This window comes from Triplophysa rosa, linkage group LG19 (genome assembly GCF_024868665.1).
Source record: "Triplophysa rosa linkage group LG19, Trosa_1v2, whole genome shotgun sequence".
Classification (NCBI taxonomy): domain Eukaryota; kingdom Metazoa; phylum Chordata; class Actinopteri; order Cypriniformes; family Nemacheilidae; genus Triplophysa; species Triplophysa rosa.
This window is the reverse complement of record NC_079908.1, coordinates 8,637,793-8,665,313: the sequence shown is the minus strand read 5'-3', so window position 1 is coordinate 8,665,313 and position 27,521 is coordinate 8,637,793. Positions and strand designations below refer to the sequence as shown.

At 40.0% G+C, this 27,521-nt stretch overlaps 1 protein-coding gene across 3 annotated transcripts in view; it reads left to right on the top strand.

The window, feature by feature from the left end:
* Positions 1–27,521, top strand: part of ndst1b (N-deacetylase/N-sulfotransferase (heparan glucosaminyl) 1b) — an 80,801-nt gene that overhangs the window by 48,718 nt on the left and 4,562 nt on the right. For all 3 annotated transcript variants that reach the window (XM_057359565.1, XM_057359566.1, XM_057359567.1), the window contains 13 exons: positions 10,664–11,602; positions 14,078–14,551; positions 16,488–16,575; positions 17,845–17,999; positions 18,074–18,259; positions 19,739–19,867; positions 20,029–20,211; positions 22,077–22,173; positions 24,113–24,236; positions 24,965–25,139; positions 26,108–26,278; positions 26,389–26,498; positions 26,912–27,014. In XM_057359565.1, the coding sequence (XP_057215548.1) occupies positions 11,063–11,602; positions 14,078–14,551; positions 16,488–16,575; positions 17,845–17,999; positions 18,074–18,259; positions 19,739–19,867; positions 20,029–20,211; positions 22,077–22,173; positions 24,113–24,236; positions 24,965–25,139; positions 26,108–26,278; positions 26,389–26,498; positions 26,912–27,014 (2,535 nt within the window). In that variant the 5' untranslated portion in view covers positions 10,664–11,062. The remainder of the gene's footprint in view (positions 1–10,663; positions 11,603–14,077; positions 14,552–16,487; positions 16,576–17,844; positions 18,000–18,073; positions 18,260–19,738; positions 19,868–20,028; positions 20,212–22,076; positions 22,174–24,112; positions 24,237–24,964; positions 25,140–26,107; positions 26,279–26,388; positions 26,499–26,911; positions 27,015–27,521) is intronic.

Here is a 27,521-nt window from a genome sequence, read left to right as displayed (position 1 = left end):
GTTTTTGAATGATTCACTTCGTATGCATTTATACGAATTAGCCACTTTGTAAAATAGTTACGGTAACACTTTACAATAAGGTGCTATTAGTTAACATTAGTAAATGCATTAGCTAACATTATCTAACAATGAACAATTTCGTTTTTCAGCATTTATTAATCCTTGTTAATGTTAGTTCATGTCAATACAGCTATTCATGTTAGTTCATGGAGCATTAACTAATGTTAACAGTGACAACGTTTGATTTTAATAATGTATTTATAAATGCTGAAATTAACATGTAGTAATATTAATAAATGCTGTAGAAGTATTGTTCGTTGTTAGTTCATGTTAGCTAATGCATTAAATAATTGTTAACAAATAGCACCTTATTGTAAAGTGTTACCATAGTTACAAATTCCTGTGATATCAAGTAGTTTTTTTCCTAAATATTGCGTTAGATTAGTGTAAACGGTCTAAAAGAGGTTCGAACCATATGATTGTAATGGTTATTTTTTATTATATACCATTAAAGTAGTATTTTTGAGAGCAAATGTATGTTCTCTTATGTTTCTCTGTTTTTTATTTTGTATTTGAATATTTGACAAAGAAGGACTGTCTCTCTGGTATAAAATAGGATATTTAGTCGATTTTAAAATGGGATAGTTTAGTCGACTCTTTAAAATTGAATTAATTCAAATGACTCCCAACATCCTGAAGATTGGTTTACTGTTTTCATCTGAGGTCATTTGAAGTCCAAGACTAAATTCTCTGACCAGAGATAACAAGCAGCAGGCCCCGATATTTATTTTTCTGACCTTTGTGGCTCCAGTGTCCTCTGTTATAAAGGTGACATTTCTCTCCCTCTCTTCTTGTTTCTACTCACTCCTGCTCTTTGAGAGCTTTCGGTAGTTAAAGGTGCTAAAAATAACCCGGTTCTTTCCGTGTTGTGCAACCTAATTTAGAGGAGAGGGACGGCAGTGCTTTCTAGCATCTGGGCTCGGAGTGTAATGGCCGTCCTTGTTTTTATTTGTTAGTGTTTGCACACCGCTACCAATTATCCCCTGTAGTTTGGCCTGCGCGTACCTCCAATCACTGAAGGCTTTCTTAAAGAAGCTGACGGAGGTTTTTCTAGCCCATTCCCGGCGCTCCGCTTTTAATATTACACATTGCCACATACAAGCCACAGTGTAAGCAGTTTCCTTAAGCATAGAATCACTTTATTTTGAGAATTCAAGGCATGTGGTGGTTGTTATGAGGATGCTACAATATTTGTAGGTGTGAAGCGTGTGGAAGGGGCAGGGTGCAAGGGTTTTGACCTTCATAAATTGGAAGGTTTGAAAACAAATTCAGATTCGCTGTTAAATTTGAAGTAAACAATCAATTTTTCGGTGGAGAATTTTTACTTCACAAGTCTATACACATGGGCCCTAAAGGCTAGTTAAATCAAAATATCTCCCGATGTTGCACTCTTCACCCTGCACGTTGTTGTTTAAAACGAAATCGAAGTTTGGATGGCTTTATAAGTGATGAGGTCAGGCTCGCGCTGTCTTCTCCGGTCTGAGCCATTAAGTCGCACAGAGGGAAGAGATTGAGCTGACAGCTCATTGATTTATTTCCGTTGCCCGTGTCAAACATGTTTCTGAAATTCCTCTTTGTCTTAGCGGCATCACAGGAGTAGTTGGGTATTAGTAGCCGATCGGGTAAATGATGACACAAGATATAGCTCACCGCTATAGCTTTAATTCGTTGGTTCATCTCACGAGCTACCTACAGTGGACATGATTCATCCCTGTGCACTACGTGTCTGATCGGTCTTGGTAAAATATCCATCTGCCTCGTTGCTCTTTATGTTCCACTCAGTGTTTATTTTTTTGCTGTTGTTTATCCCAGGATTGCCCAGACTCCGTGTAATTAGTTAATTTTGCGTGATTGTAGGCTCATTCGGTGGACACCTGCTAAATGATTGCTTTCGGATTGTTGATTATAATGGTAATTGCCTTTCACATTTTGTTTTGAATAAAAAATAAACTTGTGTCACAGCAGTGGTTTAAGCAACAGTCATTTGAAAGATTAAAGTTTTCAAAATGAAACGATTGAATACAGAATGTTTGAAGATAATATATATTTTATTTTTATTGATTTGTATAAAGACTGTCTAGTTAAGTTCACAGTGTTTAAAAAAGCAATCCACTTATTTATTGCACTGTTTATTACAGATACAGACCACCAATCTAAATACTAAGTGTGGTGAAGCTAGTTTTGTTTTTTATTCTGCTATCTGCAGCCTCGCTTCTTCCTCCCACGGCTCTCGTCACGCCTCCCTCGTCACACTGAACTTTAGTGATTTGTTACTGACTTTCTTACCGTTCAACGATTAATCGCATCCAGAATATGTTTACATAATACTGTATATGTCTGTGCACTATGCATATTTATTTTGTATTTATAAACACGTACACGCACACATAGATGTATATATTTAGGAAATACTCTTTATACATCGCGGGCTGCGACACACGTCTTCTTTATACAGTTAAAGTCAGGCGGGTCTGCGCAAACCGTGCGTCCTCTTTATGCAGCGCGAGCTTCACAGTTATAAAGTCAGGCCAGTCTGTACAGCGCGGGCTTATATGCCCCTTTGCCTTGTTCATATTTGTTTACAAAGTGATTTGCAGCACAGAGCATGTGAGTCACGTGAAGAAAGTGAAACATGTGTTGGAATCATGATGCCGGTGTTCTGCCAATTTATGCTACCCATAAATTTGTGCTACCCTCGTGTTGTGATTGGGTTGGGGGAGGGGTTATGTAGGTGTAAGGGTTGGGTTGGGGGAGGGGTTAGTCCTGTTTTGTATGGAGGTAGCAAAATTTGATAGGGATGCATTAATTGGCAGAACACCGGCTCACCATCGTGTGATGTCTGTCAGCCATCGGCGATGGACGATGGCATCGTCTATCGGCCCAACCCTAATATGCACAGTGCGCATGTTAACATAAACTTTTATTCTGAATGCGATTAAATGTGATGAAACATGGAACAGTCCTACTAAATTTTATATTAATGTTTACACAAGGCTTTATGTTTTCATGATAATTATCACATCATTAACAATGCTGGAAGTTCAACAAATCAGTATTCTTCTGTGATTGAAGTTTTTAAATATAAATATGTCATTCATATCAATTAATGCATCACCTAATTTCATCCTTAGAAATGATCTAATATTGTGTTGGTCATACTATACAATCATTTATTGCTTGTCTTTGTTGAATGATACAGAATATAAAGATCTTTCAAAAATAATCGCTTATTATGTCGCAAAATTTTTATAAAATAATGGCAATTAGATTATTTTCCTAGATCGTTCAGCCTACTATAGATCCTATATTAAAATGAGTATGTCCCAAATCTTAGTACGTTGAAATGAGTATAATTAGGGGCGATTCACATTTAGCGTCTTTTACGCGTGCAAGTTCGTTATTCTAAATGTAGAAACGCGGCAGCCGTGCGCAAATAGGGAGCTACGCAGTCGCGGGTCATTTGACTACAGTTTTAGACGAGAAATGTGAATCAGGCCTTAAAGTACCATTTTCGGCTGAAAATTCTTTTTTTTTATTCATTGAGCAGGTCTTTGCAAACCAACGGCTACATTTGCCTACAATTAATTGCAGGAGGAAGCAGTTTATTAACGCTACACTGAATTGAAAAACAAGTGAGATTTCACTTAATAAAATACAGATGTTTTTGTGTGTAATTGTTAACGATACTTAGTTCTGTTACGCATTACATACGTTTAGGGTATAGTATAAGTATGCAAAAAGGGATACAGTTTTAATTTTGCTTTTATTTTCAACAGGTTTATTTTTGGAATGACACCTAACGGATGACCAGCTAATTACAGAACACTGATTTCCCCAAAGAGCTTTTACCTAATAATGGAAATATAGATTTTTCGATTATTGATTGACCTTACATTTAATTTATTTATGCGCTTGTTTATTTATCTCTTAGAGTTTTCACTGTTATCCCCCTAACAGTCCTCGGCCCCACACGCTTCAACATCATTTTCCAGAGACAAGCCTCCCCACCCATAATCCCATGTCCCCTGCGGTAAAGACGGTCAGTTGGGTCCATGATTTCATGTCTTTAGTTTCCAGTTACTCGGGGTCAGTGCTGTCTCAGTGAAAGAGGAGATTAGGCCCAGTGATTAGGACGAACAGTAGATCAGCAGGACGGTAGATGCACGGATACAGCTGAACGCTGCCCATGTTGTGCGTGGGGTGGAATCTTTCTGGCAGGCCGGCCAGTCCTCAGGCTTGGCACCGGCAGCGGATCGGTGGCACGCTGTGTGCAGACCGGCTGGAGTGTATACCAGTACAGTTGTATGGAAAGCAGTGTTTGTGTGCAGACGGTGGGTGTGAGAGTACACAGGATGGAGCTCGGCACACACGCCGTCTGGCCTGGCAAGGGCATTTGCAGTCTTATGCCGGAGACCGAGTGCCCTTGAGATTGCAGCCGCCAGCAGGGAAGATTGATTTGCTGCTCTCTGCAACTTCCACTGTGCCTTCATACATAATACCGACTTCAAGTGTCCCCTTCATTTCTGCAACAGAAAAAAGCAAAGCACACCTGTTCATATCAAAAATTTCAGATCCATCAAGGTTTCTCGAGCTGTTGATAACTGTACTTAAAGCACTGCCGCTTTCTCTCAGCCATCCAGCTTTTATATTTTTAGAGTTTAGCCCTTTTGTACTCATTGGATAATGGCCTCTTTTAAATTGATTTCCTGGAACAGTGGACTGATCTGCGGGGCAGAGTCCCTTTTGCTGTCGGCAACGAAGTTTCAGGTTGCAAGGCGTCCACTCAGTGTGCATTCGTTGACCATTTTCGTTGGCACAATTGGTCCAGCCCAGATAAACAGGATTAGGGATTTAGGATTACAATTCCCCGACCTTCTCCAGATTGTGCTGCGTCTAGGCCCTTTGGGAGTCTAATGCTGTTTGTCAGTTCAGCGTTTGAAGCCCTGGGGAGTTTACCAACCGTTTGTTCCATTAGTGTCTTTACCCTTTGAACCAAACATTCTGCTCAAGAGAGATGACTTTATCTAGCTCTTGTTTGCTCTTATCTTATCAGACTGGGTTTATCTCTTGTTCTGTTTCTTCAATTGTATTTCTGACTGTCCTCTCTATCACTCTTTTCACGTTTCCAATGGGTTTACGGTGATGTTTTAGACTGTAGAAATGTATGTTTAAAAGGTCATCCAAATGACTACTTTGGGTTAATAAATGTCTTTTGAAGTGCAAAGATTTGTGCTTCAGAAAATGTTTTTTATTTATAGCTTATTGCATCGAAAAACGTGAAAAGGTCAAAGATGGACTTTTGGCAATGAATCTACATCTTGAATGGCGATAGGGGGAGAAAATTATAAGCGAATTTTCATGTTTGGGTGAACTGTTCCTTTAATGTCAAAGCTGAAAACACAGTCAATTGAAGGCTTTTCTTTTCAAAATTATTTTCACTTCAAACTTTCTCGCTTTGCACTCTTTCTTAAAGTGATACTTCACCCAAAAATGAAAATTCTGTCATCATTTAGTCACCTTCGAGTTGTTACAAATCTGTATAAATGTTATATTTAATTTATATTAGGAAGAATGCTTATAACCAGACAGATTTTGCCTCCCATTGACTCCCATAGTTTGAAAAGTTGTTCTGTTGAACACAAAAGACATTTTGAAGAATGTAGGACAGCGAACAGTTTTGGGGCACTTTTGACTACCATTGTATTTTTTCCTTCTTTGGAGGTCAATGGGGGCAAAATGTGTCTGGTTATAGGCATTCTTTCAAATATCTTTCTTTGTGTTTCATCAGAACAAAGACATTTATACAGATTTGGAACAACTCGAAAGAGAGTAAATGATACAATTTTCATTTTTGGGTGAAGTATCCCTCTAACAGAACATTGCTGACCCTGAAAACTATTGGCCTTATGTATTTATGAAGCAAATGTGAGAAACTAAAACACATTAAAGATTCAGTAGACTTTAAGAAGAGACCGTTTCAAATGTCATTTGGCCGTGAATTTTACTGCGTTCATGAAAAAGTTTTGTGGTTTAGACCATTCAGCCGTAGTGGAAATAATAATTTACTGCCTTTTTCTAAGTCTTCCTGTTGTGTCTGCCGTGCTGCATTTTAAACATTCTTGGATCTTTGGCCGGTCGTCCGCAGGTCATATTCGTTTTGATAGCTGTGAATTTTGTCTGAGCACGGATTGTTTTGGCTCCATGTTGAGGCACTACTTAAACAAAGCAGACAAATGCAGAGCAGGTGCTTTGTTTACCAAATTAAAATGTGAATACTGCGAACACTACCAGCACGTTTCTAAGCATGAAGAAAAAGTTTTGAATAACCTCGGTCTCTTTTGTCTAACAGACGCAGTCGTCCTCGGGTCAACAAGATTTTGAATGTTATTCATTTACTAAATTTGAGTTCATTTCCAATGACCTGCAGCTGGTGATTCGTCTCTTTTACAAATTAGACGATTGCGCTCATCCCCCGGGGTAATTTTTTCTCCATTTTGTTTTCTGCACCGCTCTATAAAGAGACATCATAAATTAGCAGAATGCCTCATATTTCTTTTCAGCACCAGCTGAGCATGATGACAAGTACATGGTTTTTATTCATTCTTGTGCAAAAACATTTCACTGATTGGCACAGGACTGTTTTTGTTTGAGTTTGTAACAGAACGGGTGGTCCGTCGCAGCATTAGTTTCAGTCTAAAGACTGGCATTCATGAGCAGAGCCGGACCCCACCGCCATCATCATCATGTGCAATGAACAATGTCTAGTATTGTGAGCGTTCAGTGGCACTGTACCGGTTTGGGCGGGGTTCTTTTGATTGTTGGTTCTGCCTATGGTTTAAGGGCGGTAGAGGGCAGGCCTGCGAGTCGAGCCGCCCAGGATGACCGGCCAACCATTGTCCTGCAGTCCTGGCACGTAGATGCGTCACACTTGCTCCAGGAAGTGTCCGATCTGTCTGAGAGACCATGAATGCGGTGTTTGGATGTGTTCAAGCGTGCTGTCCTTTTTATCCTTTCATTCTTCTAGGAGCCAATCGGTACACAGCAAAATCGCCAGTGTTAAAAAAGGTCAAATGAACTCTCGCAGTGTATACTGTATATAATCCACACTTTGAGAGTGTGGATTATATATACACTTTGAGTGTTAATTTGACTTTTTTTAACACTGGCGATTTAACTGTGTACCCAACACTTTGTTCTGCAAGAAACAAGATGGCTTAAAGGGGGAAAGTTATATAAAAGTTCTGATTTTACTTCATTTTATTATAGACTATTATAGACAAGTAGTTGATAACCATTCCATATCTTTGACACTCTGCTATCCAGATTGTGTTTTTTCACTCCGGACCTGTAAAACAGTTTTATTTGGTCTATCAGTTCCGGAGATGTAGCCGCTGTTATTCTGATATGTTTTTCCAGTCTCTTGGTTTTATTTCACTCGTAACAGGAACACATGAATCTTCTATATTTCTACAGGCCAGTCGCATTTCAAGTGGAACAATGTGTCAACTAATTTTATCTTGCACTTTTAGTATCTGTTTTGAAATGTGTCTGTTGCTGTTGTCAAGCATTGTCTGGGCTTACGATTCACTAAACAGGATTTGAGCAGTTGGGAATGAAGGAATGCTGTGCCCTTAAGATAGGGAGTGTTATGGAAGCTATCCTGCCATCAGAAAATGGCTTTTGTGACTTGCAGGCAGGGTGCATTTTTTCACACGTCTGTTGAGCTCCGAGACTGTGGAAAAAAAGGGAAAAAGCGAAATGAAGAAAAATCTGGGACAGAAGAAACTTGCTGGCGTGGGTGAGATGGTGACGGGTTTGTAAATGTCAAGGTCCTGAGTTTTCCATGTCTTGACACTTTTGTTTCAGCACTTTTTTCTATCTCATCTTTTGCTAACTCATCGGCGGTTTGTTTATTTAGTACGTTATTTTTGTTTTGCCACAGTCTTGAAATGATTTCGTGGCAAGCATGTCCGTTTTTAAACATGAAGTGTGACTTGAAAGGGTAGTTTGGCCAAAAAAAACACGCATTCGTAATTTATTCGCTGTTCAAAACCTGTTTGACTTTGTGTTATGCAGAACACAAAAGGAGATATTTTGAAGAATGTTGGTAACCGAACAACGGTGGTACCCATTGACATACATTGGTTTTGTTTCCATACAATGGAAGTCAATGGGTACTGCTGTTGTTTGGTTACCAACGTTCTTCAAAATATCTTGTGTTCTGCGGAAGAAAGAAAGTGATACAGGTTTGAAATGACACGAGGGTGAGTAAATGATGACAGAATTTTCATTTTTGGGTGAGCTATCACTTTAATGGATGAATCGCACATTTTTTACTGTTAAAAATGAACCTGTAAATAGCAACGTTAAGCATCCTCCCCATATCCCACAAAGCAGTTTCATGTCATCTGAATCTGGGTGTTGGTTCCCTTACCTCATGTCATCTGAGTCATACTTTTGAAAGCATGCAGCAAACAATGGGTCATTTCAAGCGTCTCTAGCTGAGATTTCTGCATATTAAAGAAGCAGACTGTGAATAGGAAAGCTCTCGGGCTGTAATCTGACCTCTGACGACACGCTGACTGCTCTTCGTGTTCCTCCACTGGGCACAATGGGAGCCCAGTGACAGGGATTGTAGTTTGGGCTTAATCTTGGAAAAAAAGGAAAGGCGATGTGGGTGCAGGAACATTATTCTTTACGTCCCTTGTGGAATGCAGCATGGATTTGTTTTTTTGTGCTTCATAAAACCCCAATGTCCCTCCACCCTCATCTAATGCCCTTCTGTAAACGTCACCGGCCCCTAAAATTCCGGATGGGAATATTGGATCACAGATGAGAAAACCAGCAGCTGTCGATTGTAAATGTGACAGGACTTTTACATGTCGTATTTCCAGCAACCTTTTGAAGTGCTAAAACTCGCCTTGTATTAGTTTTCATCTTTATCATCGTCATAGAGCCGTACTCTTGTGCCTGTGCTTTTTTGCGGTATTTGTGCATTTTCATCCCCCAACCCATACGAGGCTTTGATTCTTTGTTCTGATCTCCTTTTACACGTAACCCATACATAACGTGGCTCTCTGATCCCTTTGAAAATTGACCTGCATTGCATCTCAGACACGCTGGGTCTTGTCGCTTCGCTTTAGTCTTTCCTCAGATGCCCTGCGCTCCTCCCTTTAGTTAAACGCTGTGTTTGCCCATAGTGACGGCCATGTGTATTCCATGCCTTCTGTGAAAAGAGATTGTTGGAAGGAAACAAAAAAACGACCTTTAAACAGATATGTTGTCAATGACGTGGTGTTTGTTTAGGTGTCTTCCTAATGGGATTTTTTTTAAGGTTGGCATATAAGCAAATGACTTTCATGTTTGCCGACTTTTAGAACTTTTCTCGTCCTTTTGTCTGAAAGTTGTTTTTATGTAGTTTGAGATGCCTTTGCAGAATGTTTCAAAGGATTAGGTAACAACAAAAGTGACTTTTAAGTGGAGGGGCGTGTTTCTTTTTTTAGCAATTTGGCATCATCAACTCTTCTGTGATGTTTTTACACCATACTGACTAGTTTGCGACTCGGTAGTCCGCAGTACGACTTCTAGCAATCATCATCACATCAGCCTTCATTCTGCAGAAATCTTTACTTTTATTTCTAGTTTGAATCCTCCTCGACTCATTCACCTGTACCACGCTTTGCACTAAACCGTTCATTTAAGATAAAAAAGATTAAATGACTTTTGCCCTTTGAAGTGCATGAAGGATAGTGAGGATCCGTTTTAAAGCCCTCGCTAATCAATACAAGCCTCTGCCATTATCCTGTAATCCTGGCATTGCCTTTGTAAATGCCTCTCTATAGACGCTCTTGGTATTCAGCGAAAAGAATCCCAGGTTCTAGTGCTCCCACGGCATCATGTGGGTTTGGCTTTGTGCTGCAAACTTTCAGGGACAGTAATACATGCTCATGTGCTCTGTGTGGTCCAAAAAATGCTTTGCTTTTATAAAATAATGCACCGTAGAGATTTTTTTTGTAGAGAAACTATGACTGAAATAGTGTGAAAGTTATATAGCTTTAATTTGAATGGTTTGCTAAGGGGCAGTTTCAGAGTTACGGATGTTACAACTTGAAATATAAACTCTCTGAGAATGTATTTATTACCTAAATATTCCTAAACCCTCGTTGATAGATTCTAGACATCAGAAAAAAATCTATATGCAAGTTGTCGATTAAAAAAAAAAGGGAAATAAACATGGGTTATGCATGTGACAAAAAGGACTTTGTAGAATTTCTGTGAACTTAAAAGCACAAACCAGAAGCAATAATACCCAACAAATGGAGAAGGGATGGCTACCATAAAGAACCATAAATAGTTATTACATTTTAATTTTCATGTGTCCACTTATGAGGTATATATATGGTTATGGATGTGACCGTTCTAGAAGTGACACTTACCTGGAAAATCATGCATTAAAAAAACCCTCACATTGGTTTTTTAATCACCAAATATTGATGTCCAAACTATTAGTATGGTAAAAACCTTTGATAAAATCTTTTTTTATCATTTAAGGTTGACTTTGGCATGAAACAGTCCTAAATTAACTCTTTGTTTTCTCTTTTAGGTAAACTGGAGGTCTTGGCTAGAATGCTCCGGGCATGATCTGTCTACACCATCCGGTGCCGAAAAACAAGAAACCACCTTTTACAAGTCTGAAGCCTGGAATCTTCACACGAGATCAGGAGATAAGGACTCGGAGAGAGTAGAGAAGTGGTATTGAGGTGTTGGGCAGGGGGCCGCTGGTGCATGTGGGGGCAGTGCACATCCCTTCCCGGAGAGTGGAAGCCCACGTCCCCCATGCCGTCCCCTGCCCAAACTGTTCTCGCCATCTTCTGCAATGGTGACATGAGCACAGGCATTACGGATTCCAACCCATCTTTTTCGCCCTCTTTCTGTAAAAAGCATCCAATAGACTTGACTTCTCACTTGTGAAAAGAGGACCGTTTGGAGTGGTTGCAAGGCGATGATGCTGATGTGTGCACGTGTAAGGCGGCTCTTCCGTCAGCTCACGCTGCAGACCAGCCTGCTGCTGCTCTTCCTTTTCTGCATGGTCAGTGTCCTCATTTCGGCTTATTTCCTGTATGGCGTCAAACGCGAGCTTGAACCAGCCGGAGGCATGGCGGTCCCCGAGGAAGATACGGACGATTGGGAGGATCCCCGGGCGACTCCCTCTCTGCCGTCAGCACGGGTGCTGCCTGCAAGAACAGCCAAACCGGCGGACATGTCTCGAACTGACCCAGTGGTGCTAGTGTTTGTGGAGAGCTTATATTCTCAGTTGGGCCAGGACATCGTAGCCATTTTGGAATCGGGGAGGTTTCGCTACCAAACTGAGATTGCACCTGGAAAGGGCGATATGCCCACACTTACCGACAAGAACCGGGGCCGTTTCACTCTGGTCATTTACGAGAACATCCTGAAGTATGTCAACTTGGATGCTTGGAACAGGGAGTTGCTGGATAAGTACTGTGTGGAATACGGTGTTGGCATCATCGGCTTTTTCAAGGTGAGAAATGTTCTGTTAGCTAGACCTTTTAGAGCAAATAGCATCACTAATGGGTGTTAGTTCGAGTGGGTCAGTCACCTTACACTCATTTCTCCCACTACTGACATTTAACAGTCTGATTTGTCGTTAGAGGGCAGAAACGTTGCCAACGGAGGGAGGTTGGGGCATTATGCTAAGTATTGCTGTAATAGCATATGAATGAGAATGTCCTTGTTGATTTTCTTGGCTCTCGTTCGGTGAGGGCGATGCTCAACGAGACCAGCAAAGTGCAATCTGTATTTGCTGATATGCCTATTACTCACGTCTGTCTGTCATTGCCAGCTTGTAACCCTCCTCTCCCAACTCTAATGTATTGTTTGCCCAAGGCCAGGCTGACTTTTATTACTCTCACGAGCTCTAATGCAGCACACTAATTGTTACTGGAGGTGAACTCGGTTGATGAGACTGTAAGAAACTCATTCGCCCGCAGCAGAAGGGCGAGGACATCAACACGTCTTAAAAGGAACGGCATGAAATTTGCGCTCATTAATTTTTATTGACTCGGGCTGCTCCGAGTCTCCTTCAAAGCTGGTTTTAACCCCAGGCTCTATTGTTTACACTCTTATCAGGAACAATTCTGCCTCCGATGTTGTTGTTTTTCTTGCCCAGGTTATTAACATCCCCATGTTGTTTGGTTATAGTTTTTATTGATTTCTCACCCCGGAGCTTGTCTGATAACAGACCCTGAAGGTCCAGCGGACCGATCTTTTCCCCTTGAAGGGAGAAATTATGTGTCTGGTTCACTCCAGTAACAGAGCGTGAATAATTACTTTCACACCAAGCCTTGACTTGCACCTATCGAAGATGAAGTCGAACGAGTTTATCTCTCAACAGTTCAAGTCTGAGCTGAGCTCCCACATAGAAACACTGAAGCGTCACAATGGACACCAGGGCTTCATCTTGTTAGTTGTGCTTGGATGCATCAGAGAGTTTAAGCTCTTGTTTGCCTTCTTATTAGTCTCCTATCCTAATCCCATATCCATAGAGTCAATGAGTAATTGGAATGAACCCTTTTGGGGATCTAGGGGCTATTATTAAGGGTGCATTCATATTTGTAGTTCGGTTCTCTTGGTTATTTTGGTCCACACCAAAAAATAAGAAATGTAGTCCCATTTCACTTAGCGTTCAGACTGGCATTTTAACAGCGAACCTAAAGATACCGAACCTAACAGCTTTCGTGTAAAGTCGCAATGTGATTGGACAGCTTTTATGAGTTATATTTTAAAATGGAACTTACAGGACATCCAAAACAATACTGTGCTGGGTTATACTGTGCTCAGTGTATGCCTGCGCATATGAGGGTATTTTTAGCATGCCGGTAACTCGCAAAGCCCTAATGAAGTGCTTAAAGCAGTCAAAACGGGAATTCCCCCGTTACATGCGCAAGCACGGATCTAATAAACACTCTTTAATATTACCAAATCACTTGTTTTTTGGGTCGTATATTGTTATCACTTCCTGTTTTTGGTTCGGTTCGATGCTTTTGGTCCATGTTGCGTTCATATTTCAATCGAACCGCACCAGAGTTCATTTGATGAGCCCCATCTTCAGCAGTCCGCTTGTTTGGTGCGCTGCTGGGTTCGGGTGACAGCGTTCACACTTACACAAATAAACCACAGAGCAATCGCATCAGAGTTTGTTTTAATAGAACCAAACATGCCACATGTGAACACACCCTAAATGTATCATTTACTTAATATCATGTCATTCCAAACCTTTCTTCTGCAGAAGACAAAAGAAGATATTTTGAAGAATGTTGGTAACTAAACAACATTTCCCCCCATTGACTTCCATTTTAAGAACACAAAAGCACTTTTCTTAAAATATCTTCTGTCCACAGAACAGTCATTACAGAATTTTTATTTTTGGGTGAACACAGGAAGATGGGATTTGGGAGACATTGAGAGGTTGGGGAAGTTATTGATTAAGCCCGCTAGAATGTGAAATTCTCCAATCCAGTGCCGAGTGACACCGCCACCTCCGCCTGCAGTTTCTGCTCGTTTCAGTATGTTGCCGCTGAAAGGAACAGATGAAAATGTGCATGATTCATCCGAAGTCTCCTGTGCATAATACATCTCTCCTGAGGGTTCCATCGTTACCTCCCGTGGCAGAATAATGGTGAAGTTTGTGGCACCCTCTCTAAATTGTAAGGCTCATTGTGTTTGTTCCACTCGATGTGCAGTTTATCACCAATTGATCCTGCATCACAGGGTCAGCTGGGCAGAGAGAAGAGTGGACAGGATGGAGATGAGTGGGGATGCAAATTCATGCACACACGGCACCACAGGGAATCGAGAGATTACTAGTTTACTTCAGATAAGAGATGAAAGCGTACCACAAGTGATACAGAAAGGGGTATATTGTGGAAAAGAAGGATTTATTGAGCTCTTATTCAATGTTTGATCTTTTCTCACGATTCATTTTTCGTCATTAAAGGCTAATGAGAACAGTTTGCAGAGCGCCCAGCTGAAGGGCTTTCCACTCTTCCTGCACTCCAATCTGGGTTTAAGGGACTGCAGCGTCAACCCCAAGTCACCACTGTTGCTCATCACCAAGGCCCGGGAGGTTGAACGGGGTCCCTTACCTGGAGACGACTGGACGGTCTTCCAGTCCAACCACACCACCTATGAGCCTGTGCTGTTAGCTCATGGACGGAGCATGGAGGCTGCTGGAGCCCCCGGACCCCTTCATGCAGCGGTGGTCCAGGATTTGGGTCTTCACGATGGTATCCAGCGGGTGTTGTTTGGGAACAACCTCAACTTTTGGCTGCACAAACTGGTACTGGTGGACGCTGTGAGTTTCTTGACTGGCAAGCGTCTGTCACTGGCTCTGGAACGCTACATACTGGTGGATATCGATGACATCTTTGTTGGGAAAGAGGGCACGCGGATGAAGGTGTCAGACGTCAAGGTGGGCACTATTTGAGTTACATAAACTTTTATATCTCTAATGTGTCTGTGAAAATCCAGCTAAAGTGATTTGTGATTAAATGTTTTCCACATAAAACCATCTTACTCGATATAAAGAACATTCTGTGAAAATAAAACCTTGATATTTTTAAAGGGGTCATATGACGCGAGTACGTGTTTTTCTGTGTCTTTGGTGTGAAATAAGTTGCCCATGCATGTATTAGACACATAACATTGTAAAAATTAAAGTGTCTGAACAAAAGATGCATTCTATCTAAAAGCGAATGCTCACCCAGACCTACCTGAAACGCCTCGTGTAACCACACCCCCACAAATCCACGTCAGTTCGTGGTATGATTTGATTAAGACTGCCCAAATGTATACGCAAGTAAGGTGGGAGTACCTGTCAGTACAATTGCTTTAGAACCTGATGTTCCAAATATGGTAAGAGGCGTTACATTTCCGTCACACGCTTGCAGTATTAGACCAATCACTACGCACTGGTTAACTGGCCAATCATAACACACCTCGCTTTTCAGAGCGATGAGCTTTGTAAAAAATCTGCACGTTTCAGAGAGGCGGGGCAAAGAGGAGATACAAACATGCACGGTATGTGGAAAATACAGAGTTTTAGAACCTTAAATAGTGTATACACATTGCATTACATCTAAAACAAAAGATAATATTCGTTTTAGCCATGTCATATGACCCCTTTAATATATTCACTGAGTAAGGTCATTTCAAAAATTAAAATCATAGTGAGTTTAATGTTTAAAATCAAACTTATGTTCCTAATAGCATAATAATAAGATAATATAAGCCAGGATAATAATAATTAAATAAATTGAATAAATTGTATTTTTTATTAATAAGTTAAATTTAAATTAACTATATATTTTTACCAAATTAAACATGAAATATTTGAACACTTTCTGTCCCTAATGCTCTGTAGGGTCAATGTATATTAGCTTTATTAACAGTTATGATATACAAGATCTTCAGGAATAGCAAACCACGTAGCTAAAAGATATACACTTGGAACTGATCCTCTTTTATTCTTTTTTCAAATTCCCTTGTTCTCCCTCTTCTTATTTCATTTTTTTTGCATTTTTTATGCCTTGTCTACCTGTCTGATCTGCCTGTGATCCAGACTCATGCAGAGAGACAGAGAGAGAATAAGGCATAGAACCGACAAATGTAAAAACGCAGAGAAAAATACATGGAGGAAAAGCAGAAGAGGCCATGAAACAAGCATGTATGAAGTCAATTGGCAGATTTTAAATAAGTCTCTCAGAACACAGAGAATCTGGTGTGTTAGATCCATATTCACCAGGCTCTTCACGGTATGACAGCACTTTTCCTATCACCATTTCTCCAGCTGTCCCTTTTTCAAAACGCCAACCTCTGCTTTTCCTTTTTCCAATCTCTTCCCTCTTCATTCCGTTTTCCTTTTTTTACGCGAGTATTTTTATAAGACTCGCTGTTCAAAGGGCATCCAAAGTCTTGCCGCAAGCATGAATATTTCAAATGCAGATTTTAGCGTGCATCGTCCTTGCGAATCTCTCGTCTTCCGAGTGGCCCGATGCAGATGTTCAGCCGAGGGAAGGAATAAAAAGCAAACATAATCAAAGCCGCCGTGTCTGTCTGCGGACCTCTGAGCGGTTAAATATGAATCAGTCTTTTGATTGAGTCACACTGGAGAGACAGGCAGTCAAAAACAAGTGCGGTAAACAAATCAAATGAGAGGCAGATGCGGAGCTAAATCTGGGAGGGGTAATGAAGCAAACAGCGGAGACACACACTGTCCCTCCGGCGCTGCTTTACTGCTGCGCTCGTGTGTGTCCGTGTGTGTCTTTTGTAGTGTTGTGTGTCATCTACGGAGTGTTGCTGTCTTGGAGCCTTTTATTACGTTGCTAAAGTCCTTTCTTATTACAAAGGCCCTGCTGGAGAAGCAGAACGAACTCCGAACTCACGTGCCCAATTTTACCTTCAACCTGGGATTCTCTGGAAAGTTCTTTCATGCTGGTGAGTAGTTGTTGTACAATGAAAGTAATTCCACAGTTTCTTTAAACGCACATTGAGATGAGAACGAGAACAAAACTAAGTGAGGTTTCATAGCCGTGCTTCTCATGCCACAGCTGTAGCAAACAATAGACAGCATTGTGTTACCTTTCTAAGATACGGTGCGATGCCAAATGCTAAGGCAACATTACATCATGGATGATGATCCCTCTGAAAAGTGAATTTATTTTCAATGCAATATTTATATAATAATCATTTGGGCTGTCACGATATCCGACTTTCACTACATGGTTATCATGGTCAAAAATCGTAATATCTTTTTTTTCAAAAATAAATATAAATGCAATAATCCATCATTTTGTTTTCTTTGTTTGGCCAGTGAATTGCACAAAATAAAAGTGTAGGGAGGCAATAACATGGAGGGTTAACAAGATACTGCTGCTGAATTATTTACAGTATCATCATATGTGTAATATTAATACAATATCTATAATCACGGTTATTAATATCACAGTTATTGTCAATACCAGTATATTATGACACCCCTCATTATGTGTGATATAACACCAACTACAGTGTTGTGTCAACCGGATACTGCCGCTGAATTATTTATGACATTATCATATTTGCAGTATTAAAACAATACCAATAATCACAGTTATTAATGTCACGCTTATTGTTAAAGGGATAGTTCACCCAAAAATGAAAATTCTGTCATGTATCGCTCGCCCCGAAGTTGTTCCAAACCTGTATACATTTCTTTGTTTGGTTGAACACAGAGAAGGATATTTGGATAAATGTTAGCAACTGAGAATTTTGGGGAGCTATTGACTACCATAGTAGAAAGAATTAATGTATATTTTTTGTTCTGTTGAACACAAAAGAAAATGTGTTGAAGAATTTAGGAAAACAAACAGTTCTGGGGCACCTTTAACAACCATTTTAATGGTAGTCAATGGTGCCCCGGAAATCTCAAGCGCTAACATTTTTCCAAATATCTTTCTTTTCAATTTATACAAATTTGAAACAAATTGAGGGGCAGTAATTCATGACAGAATTTTCTTTTTTGCGTGAACTATCCCTTTTATACTGGTTGTGACATCACTAATAATAATTCACCCAATATTTATGTGCGCCGTTTTGTTTTTGATGCATGAGATTCATGATTCTCTAGACCAGACACTTTCCATCATGCGAGTTAGAATACTGCCTATAGAACCTACTAGGTTTTTAAGTCAAGATGTGCACGGTTTGTGCACGATTGTGTTTCAGGCACAGATGAGGAGGATCTTGGTGATGACCTGCTTCTGTCATACAGTAAAGAGTTCTGGTGGTTCCCTCACATGTGGAGTCACATGCAGCCGCATCTCTTCCACAACCAGTCTGTGTTGGCCGAACAGATGCTGCTTAACCGCAGGTTTGCAGAGGTGAGTCTTCAGGTGACATCATCAGAGACAACAGAGACAACATGATCTCCAATGTGTTTGTTTTATGCCATCAGGAGCATGGCATTCCCACAAACATGGGTTACGCGGTGGCTCCGCATCACTCTGGAGTGTATCCCATCCATATGCAGCTGTACGAGGCCTGGAAGAGAGTGTGGGGCATCAAGGTGACCAGTACAGAAGAATACCCTCATCTCAAACCCGCCCGCTTCCGCAGGGGCTTCATCCACAGCGGCATCAGTGTAAGAGCACGTTCACATGCATTATAAAATGTGGAAAAAAACTCAAGCCCACCAAATGCTTTGACATGAATGTAGTGAGATGGGGAAAATATATCATAATCATCACAAATATAAAATCATAATCATGAGAAATGACACAGGCCAGATTTAAACCGGCATCTTTGGGTTCACCATGGCTCCAGGACAGATAAATTCCTCTATAGATAAAAATGAAATGTAGTTTTTCCGCTTGGAATAAGCCAGATAAACCCCAGGCTATTTTGTTTATAGTTTGAGCATTGAATCCCAGCAGGGGGTTAAGGGCAAGCTGTTTGTGAAAGTACAAAAAATTTTTATTTATATATTTATTTTTTATCTGTTGTGTATTGCTTCAGGGGACAACAAGAGGATGACAACAGCTTGTTGAATCATGACAGAGCGGTTTGTGTGTGCATGAGCACAGCTGAACTGACCATGCTGTCAAATAATATATCAATATTTGTAGTTAAAAAACATTATTAAAAATAGTTTAAAGGTGCTGTGTGTAATTTTTTGGATGATTATATCATGCAATAATATACATAACTGTGTCTTCAGAGGTGTATAAAGACCTTACATAATGAAGCATTATGTCTTCATTACCTCAGACTGAGCTATTTCTATCTACATACACCGCGGGTCCACTTGCATGCAATTTGCCATGTTGTTTCTACAGTAGCCCTAAACGGACAAACTCAGTTCGTAAGTATGTTACCTCCTTCGGTAAAGAAGCGAAAACGTGACGACATCTTAGTCCAGTGTCAGCCACCGTAGTGCTTCAAAAGGGAGGGGTGGAGTGAGCCGTTGGTTGCAATTTGCGACCTCGCAACTAGATGCCGCTAAATTAGTTTTTTAGTATTTAGTAGTTAGGTTTTATGTAACATCAGTTGTCTCTTCTGCCATCATGGCCTTTCAAATAAGATCATGTATTCAAATGTCATTAGACGTAATGTTCTGTTAGCAGAAACAATCCCTCCAGACATTAGAGGTCATATCGGCAACATCGCTTTAGCTTTTTCTTTTAGGTTGGATGAAGCAAGCAACAAACTCTTCATTGAATGAATGTCTTCCCATGGTGAAATTTACTGTAAACGATGACCTTGAGGGACTTACTGCATTCATAAACCAACACGAACGTCTCTGGTTCAAGACTAAAAATAAAAATAGCATGATGCTATAACATTTATGACTTCATCAATTTTAAGTTGAGCGATAATAATATTAGTATTTAACGAGTCTTGTAGTTCATTAGTTTAACTGCAGTCTTTTTGGAGTTGCCAAGCCATAATATAGAAATCAACTGATACTCATTCACAGGTATGTGTGTATCAGCACTTTTATAAGAGTTCTGAACATGGTTTTATAGCTAATAAATGTATTATTGAAAGCAGATCAATCACCCGCTCACGAAACAGAATTGAAAATAAGGTTTCACACTAAACTGATGTCTTTGTTCTTCAGGTGTTGCCCAGACAGACGTGTGGTCTCTTCACTCACACGATCTTCTATAATGAGTATCCCGGAGGCTCGAAAGAGCTGGACAAACTCATCAACGGAGGAGAACTTTTCCTCACCGTACTCCTCAACCCAGTGAGTACTGACGCTCTTCTTTATCTATTTATGTCTGAATCACTCTATGATTTTGTTGAACATCAACTAAAAAATCATCGGTCAAAATGAACCTGATAAGGAGTCGTAGCATCTTTGAAATGTTTCTATTAAGCTAGCACTTGTGTTCTATCTCTAACCAGATCAGCATCTTCATGACCCACCTGTCCAACTACGGGAATGACCGCCTCGGACTGTACACCTTCAAGAACCTGGTGAAATTCACACAGATGTGGACCAACCTGAAACTCCAGACCCTCCCGCCCGTACAGCTGGCACAGAGATACTTTCAAATCTTCCCCGAGGAGAGGGAGCCCATCTGGCAGGTAACGCTGGCTCTGTTGTTGGGCTCTATTGGTCTGTTCCGTTCAGAGATCATTAGGAAAAACAAACACGGATTTATTCTGTGCGAGAGACTCACGGGAGGTCGAGCGTGTTGAGTGTTGTTGCTGTAATATGCAGCGACGGCTTTCGCATGGCTGTCTTATGTGCAAAGAGTGAAAATGGTTTTCCGTGTAGCCTGCCAGAAAACCAGAGAATATGCTATTTTGAAATCGTTTCCTATAATTCACTCGGAAGTCGGAGGCAAGGTAGAACATCTCTCCCTTTCCCCGTTTCGGTTTATCCAGCTACTGTATTTCTTCTTGTCTCTCTCTCTTTCTGGCTCTGTTGTTTCGTTTCACCCCGAGAGAAAGAGAAAGTGGGAGCTTGAAAGCTCTAAATCCTCTTTTGATCCTTCTCGTTTCCTGTCAAGGTTGAGGTCCCGTCTTTTCTGCTGGCTGTGCAGCGTTCCACAGATTGCCCCGCTCTGAATAATCTTCTTTCCTCTGCAGTTGTTTTCCCAGGAAATATACAAGCTGCTGTTGCACGCAGTGAAAAGATGCAACTTTTTAAGATCACCTTTTTATTTTACAGTTAAAGGGATAGTTCAGCCCAAAACTCTTTTATCGTTTACTCACCCTCATGTCAGTTCTTTCTTCTGCAGAATACAAATGAAGATATTTTGAAGAGCGTTGGTAACCAAACAACATGGGTCCCCATTGTATGGCCAAAACACATTTCTCAAAATATCTTCTTTTGTATTTCACAGAAGAAAGAGTCATACAGGTTCCGAATGACACGAGAGCTTGACTTTACATAACTTTTTGAAGTATTACAATTATTTAGTTGAACATTTGTAACATCAGTATTTTGCTAGATTTAATATATATTGGTACTGTCAACATAAACTGTGATCCCATGAGTAAATTTGTATTACATTCACATACTTGGGAAGGTGTTAATGCAGTCTAATGTTTTATTTAGCGCTATCATGCATTCAGGCGAGATCATTAGTGGCGTGATGCTGGCTGTTAATACCCTCATTAGGATGGACAGGCGCTGGACGTGAAGGAGATCTGATGGATCGCAGTCGTCTTTATTCACCGTTTGACCATCTCACTTTTGGCAGGAGGTTTAAATATGCCGTATTAATTTAGAAAGCTCATTCTTCAACAGTGACGGGTGGATTAAAAGCATTGCTTCATTACCGCTGTTACACCTCATCTTCAGATGTGATGGATGAGGAGTTTAAAATGGCTGCTGCCGGGCACCTTTCTCCCAAGATGCTTCAAAGCTGTTGATCGAGGCTGGTTTATGGTTTATGCCTATTGATTTTATCTGGTTAATCTTTTAAATGGTCACCTCTGGCATGTAATCATAGCAAGCAAGTGTAAAGGCTAGGTTTGAAGTGAAATAAAATCTGCACATTATTGGACTTTGTTGACCTTCCAAGATGTTTGATGTTATAGTAGTTTTAATCTGACTGGTTAACAACCATCTCTCACTTTTATTGTCGATGTTTCTGCTCTGGGTTATATATAGAGCACCATAAACAAATATAATGTGGCCCAAACTTAACTTCCGGTGGTCCTAAGAAAAGAATCAATAAATGTTGAGTAGGTTTAATTTAATACAATAAAATATGAATATAAATGAAATATAAAATAAATTGTTATAACCGAACACAGACCGGACGGTCCGATGAAACCGTCAAGTTTCCCAAATGCATGCTGGTTTGATAAATGACACAATTTCTCCATAATTTCTTCAGGGTTATTGAAATGATGGACACTCCGCTGTTTTATTGGGATGTGCTGCTGTGTATTGGTGTGTGAATAATACTAATACACTAAATTACCTACCTTTACAGGACCCGTGTGAGGACAAACGGCATAAAGACATCTGGTCTAAAGAGAAGACCTGCGACCGTTTCCCCAAGCTGCTTATCATCGGCCCTCAGAAGACAGGTGAGTGCACACATGCATGCACGCATGCGCCATCTAGCTGTGTTGGAAGGCATGTATTGTCTTTGAAGACCACATTAAAACAATTGTTTCAGCTGCTTTTAGTTAAAAAACAGTATCTGAACACATAAATAATGTAAACGCTGTGTATCACAGCATTAGATTGCATTTAGCTTCTTTTGTTCTTTTTAGAGGTTCAAGCACCCACATTGAGTTTTTTTCTTTCTTGTGTTATTGTTCATATGAATTACTTAAATATAGAAATGGTTCATATGACCAAATTTGCCAGATTTGCTGGTAATAGGTAGTAGTGAATTTTTAAAATATTGGCTTATGACAGAATTCTGAAAATGATTTATTTGTTGAATTTCTCTTTACAAGTTACATGGGTTGTATACGCTGGTGTTCCACAGTTTAGGGTCAAGTACTCATTTCCTATTCATTTATATTGTTTTATAACTTTCTATAATAAAAAAGCTGAAACTAAACTAATCAAAACTATGAAACAGCACGCATGTAATGCTGTGAATTATGATGTGTCTAAATAAATAAATAATTAAACTTATATTTTTAAAGCCATCCTTTACTTAAGATGCTTTTTAAAGAGTTTTTATGAAGTTCCCAACAATGTTGGGTTTTTTGTGTAGATTTGGTTCTTTTTCAGTCAGTCTAAAATGATCTTTTTTAATTAAAGGAATTATATCAAAATTATATTTTTGTCTACAAAATCATTTTAAAGATTTAGACGTGCACCTACAGATTTAAAGATGTTTAAGATCATGAGCAACGTTGCGATTTACAACTATAGCAGAAGTGAAATAGAAAAAGTTATAGTAAGAGCTTGTGTTTATGGTTGTGGATCAGTTAAGTGAGTCTCAGCAGATCGGATGAAGGTCGGCTGCTCGTGCCACTAAAGAACAATAGAACACGTTTTAAAGGCTTTGAAAATGTGATTATCATTTAAAACAATCAACCACTAAAATGAAATCTCAGTTCAAGTTAATAGTGAAATGCTGCTTTTTACTTTCGTAATCGGGTTTAACGTTATGATTTTGTGTTGAGTGATTATCTATCTCAGTAATGATGTTCTGTGCTACTGTGTGCACAGGGTCACATGATCTTTACTTCATGAACAGCCATGAATGCTTCGCAGTCGATGTGAATTTGAGTTTCACAGCATTGACTAATTAAACTTGTAAAAGATGTCTTCAGGGAGCAATAGCCCACTCTTAAAGTGGGTAGTTAAATGGCTGTGTTAATCTTCTCAATAAACACAGGATTAAAGGGTTCGGCCTTATAGTGACTTTATTTATTTTTGAACACTGTTATAACTTGTTCTTTCAGGGGGCTTGTGTATCATCACGTAACATATTTTCAATAAACTTTCCACCTCTCAAATCACATTTTACATTGAGACTCAGAGTGTAAACTCTATATGAGCGGTTTGGTTATTTCAATAGCTCGGCAGCAGAATGTCAGGAGATATACAGTATGGCTAAAATAATGTTTTTTAAGTATCATCATTTTTTATTCTTGGTTACTTGATAGCCGTCCAGGAAATAAATGCAAAACCAATATTTATGTTAAAAATATCTTCCTCCACTGCACAGGATAATGATGGCTGGGTTGTTTAAAGGAATAGTTCACCCAAAATTGAAGACTGTCAGTGTTTCATGGTGTTCCAAATCTGTCTTTTGTAAGCAGAAGGGAAGATTATAAGTGAATAAAATTTCACAGCATTTATGACACAATTGAAGAGAAGTCAGATATGTTTGGATTTACCCAGTGATGTTCTGGATAATATGAGGTAAAAATGGCTGCTCCATATATTGGCAGGCGTCCTTTCATATTCATTCTACATGCTTGTTATGGTCCATTCAATAGCTAACATGCTCAATACTACAATCTCATTTATATTTGACATATATTTGACTTCTTACAGGAACTACTGCCCTCTATCTGTTTCTCGGCATGCACCCCGATCTGACCAGCAACTACCCCAGCAAAGAGACCTTTGAGGAAATTCAGTTCTTCAATGGCCGAAACTACCACAAAGGCATCGACTGGTATGTGATGCTGTCTGTTTTGGGTTTCTCAACTGTGATCTTTTCTTGATCATGGCTATTTAGAATGAGTTATGATACTTTGCTCAATGCAAATTTGTTTGAAAAGAACAAAAATCGCCTCATTCTGACCAGCAGTAGCAAGGAACAAATCAGGTTTCACTGTTCTGACTTAAACCGAAGGCTATTGGACGGTTTAAAAAGGACAGTCATTTTGAGGTGTCCCGCCCCCAACTTGTGTTAACACAGGGGAGTAAACGGTCCTCATCAAGCAATTTCATGGGGGTTTTGAAGTCCAATAGCTCTTGTAAAGTACTGTGAAGTACAGAGATTATGAAAGCGAGGCAAGCTTTGATGCTAATAGTATTAGATGACATGGAGGCTAATGTTCCCCCAAGAGAAAGGCATTATGGGTCATTTTAAAACACAGCGACCTCTTCACTGCTAGAAAGCAGCATCTAATGCACATCATCACCCATGTGTCTGTCTTTCTTTTGATAGCTGTTACACATTTTTATGACCGTTTTATCTACAAAAAATCTAAAGCGAGAGATATTTCATTCAACGGCGATGCTTTAACAGGTTTCTCACAGATGTCGACACATGTCTGCCATCTGGCCATATTAAACCTTCCGTTCTCTCTGGATTTCCTCTGGTTTGCGTTGGACAGACATATCAAAGAATGTAACATCATGCTAACTGTTTTCATTGCGTGTGTGGTCTTGTGACAGGTACATGGAGTATTTCCCTCTTCCCTCCAACACGAGTTCGGATTTCTACTTCGAGAAAAGCGCCAACTACTTTGACTCCGAGGTCGCGCCCCGGCGAGCAGCTGCTCTTTTGCCCAAAGCCAAAATCATCACCATTCTGATCAACCCAGCTGACAGAGCCTATTCCTGGTATCAGGTCAGTCTCAAACTACTCGTGTGTCATCATCAGGTTTAATAAGGCCGTGATTCGACTGCAGACTGTAGATCCTTTCTGCAATGTGGTGGGTTATTTTCTAATGCAGAACTGCAGACGTGTAGTCTTCAGAGGTGTATAAAGACCTTACATAATGAAGTTATGTTGTTATTATCTTAGAATGAGCTATTTCTATCTACATACACCCCGCGGTGTATGTTCCCTTACATGGAATTCGTTCAGTAGCCCTAAACGGACAAACTGCTGTACAGAGCGCGTTTCGTAAATTCGTTGTCTCCTTCAGCCCTGTGTTAGCTAGCGTAGCACTTCAAAAAGGAGGCGTCGCAACCTCACCGCTAGATGCCACTAAATCTCATACAATGGACCTTTAAAGTGAAATTTGTGCACCACCGACGTTTCCAAAAAGAATCACTTTTTCAGTCAGCTTTCCTGAACACTCCGGCGTCTTCCATTGGTTGGACAAACAGATGGTCGCTCTCCAAACTCGCGTCATTGTTGATTTGGTTGGGATGCTCAAAGAAAGCAATAGTCTGGAAGTACTACAAAGAAACCTTGTTTACACTTTTCTGTGGAATAAATCTACAAATGGTGCACTAATAATTGCTGCAAAAGTAGCTTTTTGAGATTGCACACTTCACCTTTAAAACCCACATTGGGTTGCAGGAAGCCCTTCTGCGTTCATGAAAAGCTAATGAGGACAGTTTGCAGTGTCAGAAGGAGACAGATCAGAAGATAAATTAATAGTGAAACAGGGAAAGATAAAAAACACTTTAAAGCTGTCTGATTTATGTACAGGTTTTTATCATTTTTGTCATGTAAAGTACACTTTGTTTACTCTCTCCGATACATACATTTAAAACGAACGACTTGCCTCATCTCTTTTATAACCTCTGCTCGCACTGTTTGCAGTCTCCTTAAACTGTGTTTTTGTTGTCATTGCTGTGTTCCAGCACCAGAGGGCACATGACGATCCCGTGGCTCAGAAATATACATTCCATGATGTCATCACAGCTGGCCGGGACACGCCCATCAAACTGAGGGTCCTCCAGAGCCGCTGTCTGGTGCCCGGCCTGTACGCCACACACTTACAACGCTGGCTCACACACTACCACCCCAGCCAGGTATTTATTATTTCTTTAATACTCATTTGTATGTTATTGCTTAAATTTAATTTCTTTAAACATGTAGATGACCTTGTAACTAAGATTGTCTTTAACTTTGTTCTTGTCAGATCCTGGTTCTGGATGGACAGATGCTAAGAACAGAACCGGCTGCAGTGATGGACAAAATCCAGAAGTTCATAGGCTTGACGAACACACTAAACTACCACAAGATCTTAGCGTAAGCGTGCGAGAACACTGCACCCTGTCCCTGAACACCCTGAGTTTCTCATTTCTTTTTGATGACTTACAATTTAGAGTCTTTGGCGGTCATTAACATGCAATGCATTATTGAGCACCAGAGGTGTGTTTGTTTACGTTCACTTTGAAGTGTTTCGCTAGAGTCTCGTCTTGCACTCCTTACATGCACTCTTTTGACTGTCCTTTTGTGTTCTCTCTCATTCAATCACACATAATCTTATAAGCAGTAGCATCTGTTATCCACTAGTCCCGATGGACAAAGTTAGTCTGTCCGGTATCCGGCTCTCAGGAGGCTTCGCTGTGCACCATCTGTCTGTTATGTTCCCTTTTGATTAGGCTGATGTCGAAACATAACCCTGCTTTTCCTTGTCCTCCATTTTGTTCGTACTGCAGGTTTGATCCGAAGAAGGGCTTCTGGTGCCAGCTGCTCGACGGAGGGAAGACCAAATGCCTGGGGAAGAGCAAGGGGAGGAGATATCCGGACATGGATGTTGATGTGAGATTGTGATCCTTATTTAAATATACCAATATTTCAGTTAAAGCCATTATACAGTAGTGACAGTGACAGGCAGAGAAAATCTTATTTTTGTGTGTTTGACTCAAATCTGTTCAGTTGTTTATAGACAAGTGTGGCCCAAACTTAACTTCGGTTAGACCTCCACAAAGAATCAATAATTGTGTAGTTTTAATATAATTCATATACAGTAACATATTAATACAAATGAATAATCATAATCTTAAATATTAGTGTATAATATATTGTTATAATAACCAAACACAGACCAGAAATTAACTAAATTATAAATAATTTAGGGTCAAGAACATTTTTAAGATAAAAAAACATTCATAAGAGTAAATCGTTGTTTAAACTTAAACAGTGTGAAATTCCTTGTCATTGCTAAATGAATCTTTGAGAAGTAAACCATCAACATTGTGATTTCTGACTCAACACGACTGTGTCACCCAATAAACTAAAACTAAATCTTACTTTTTGAGATGTAAG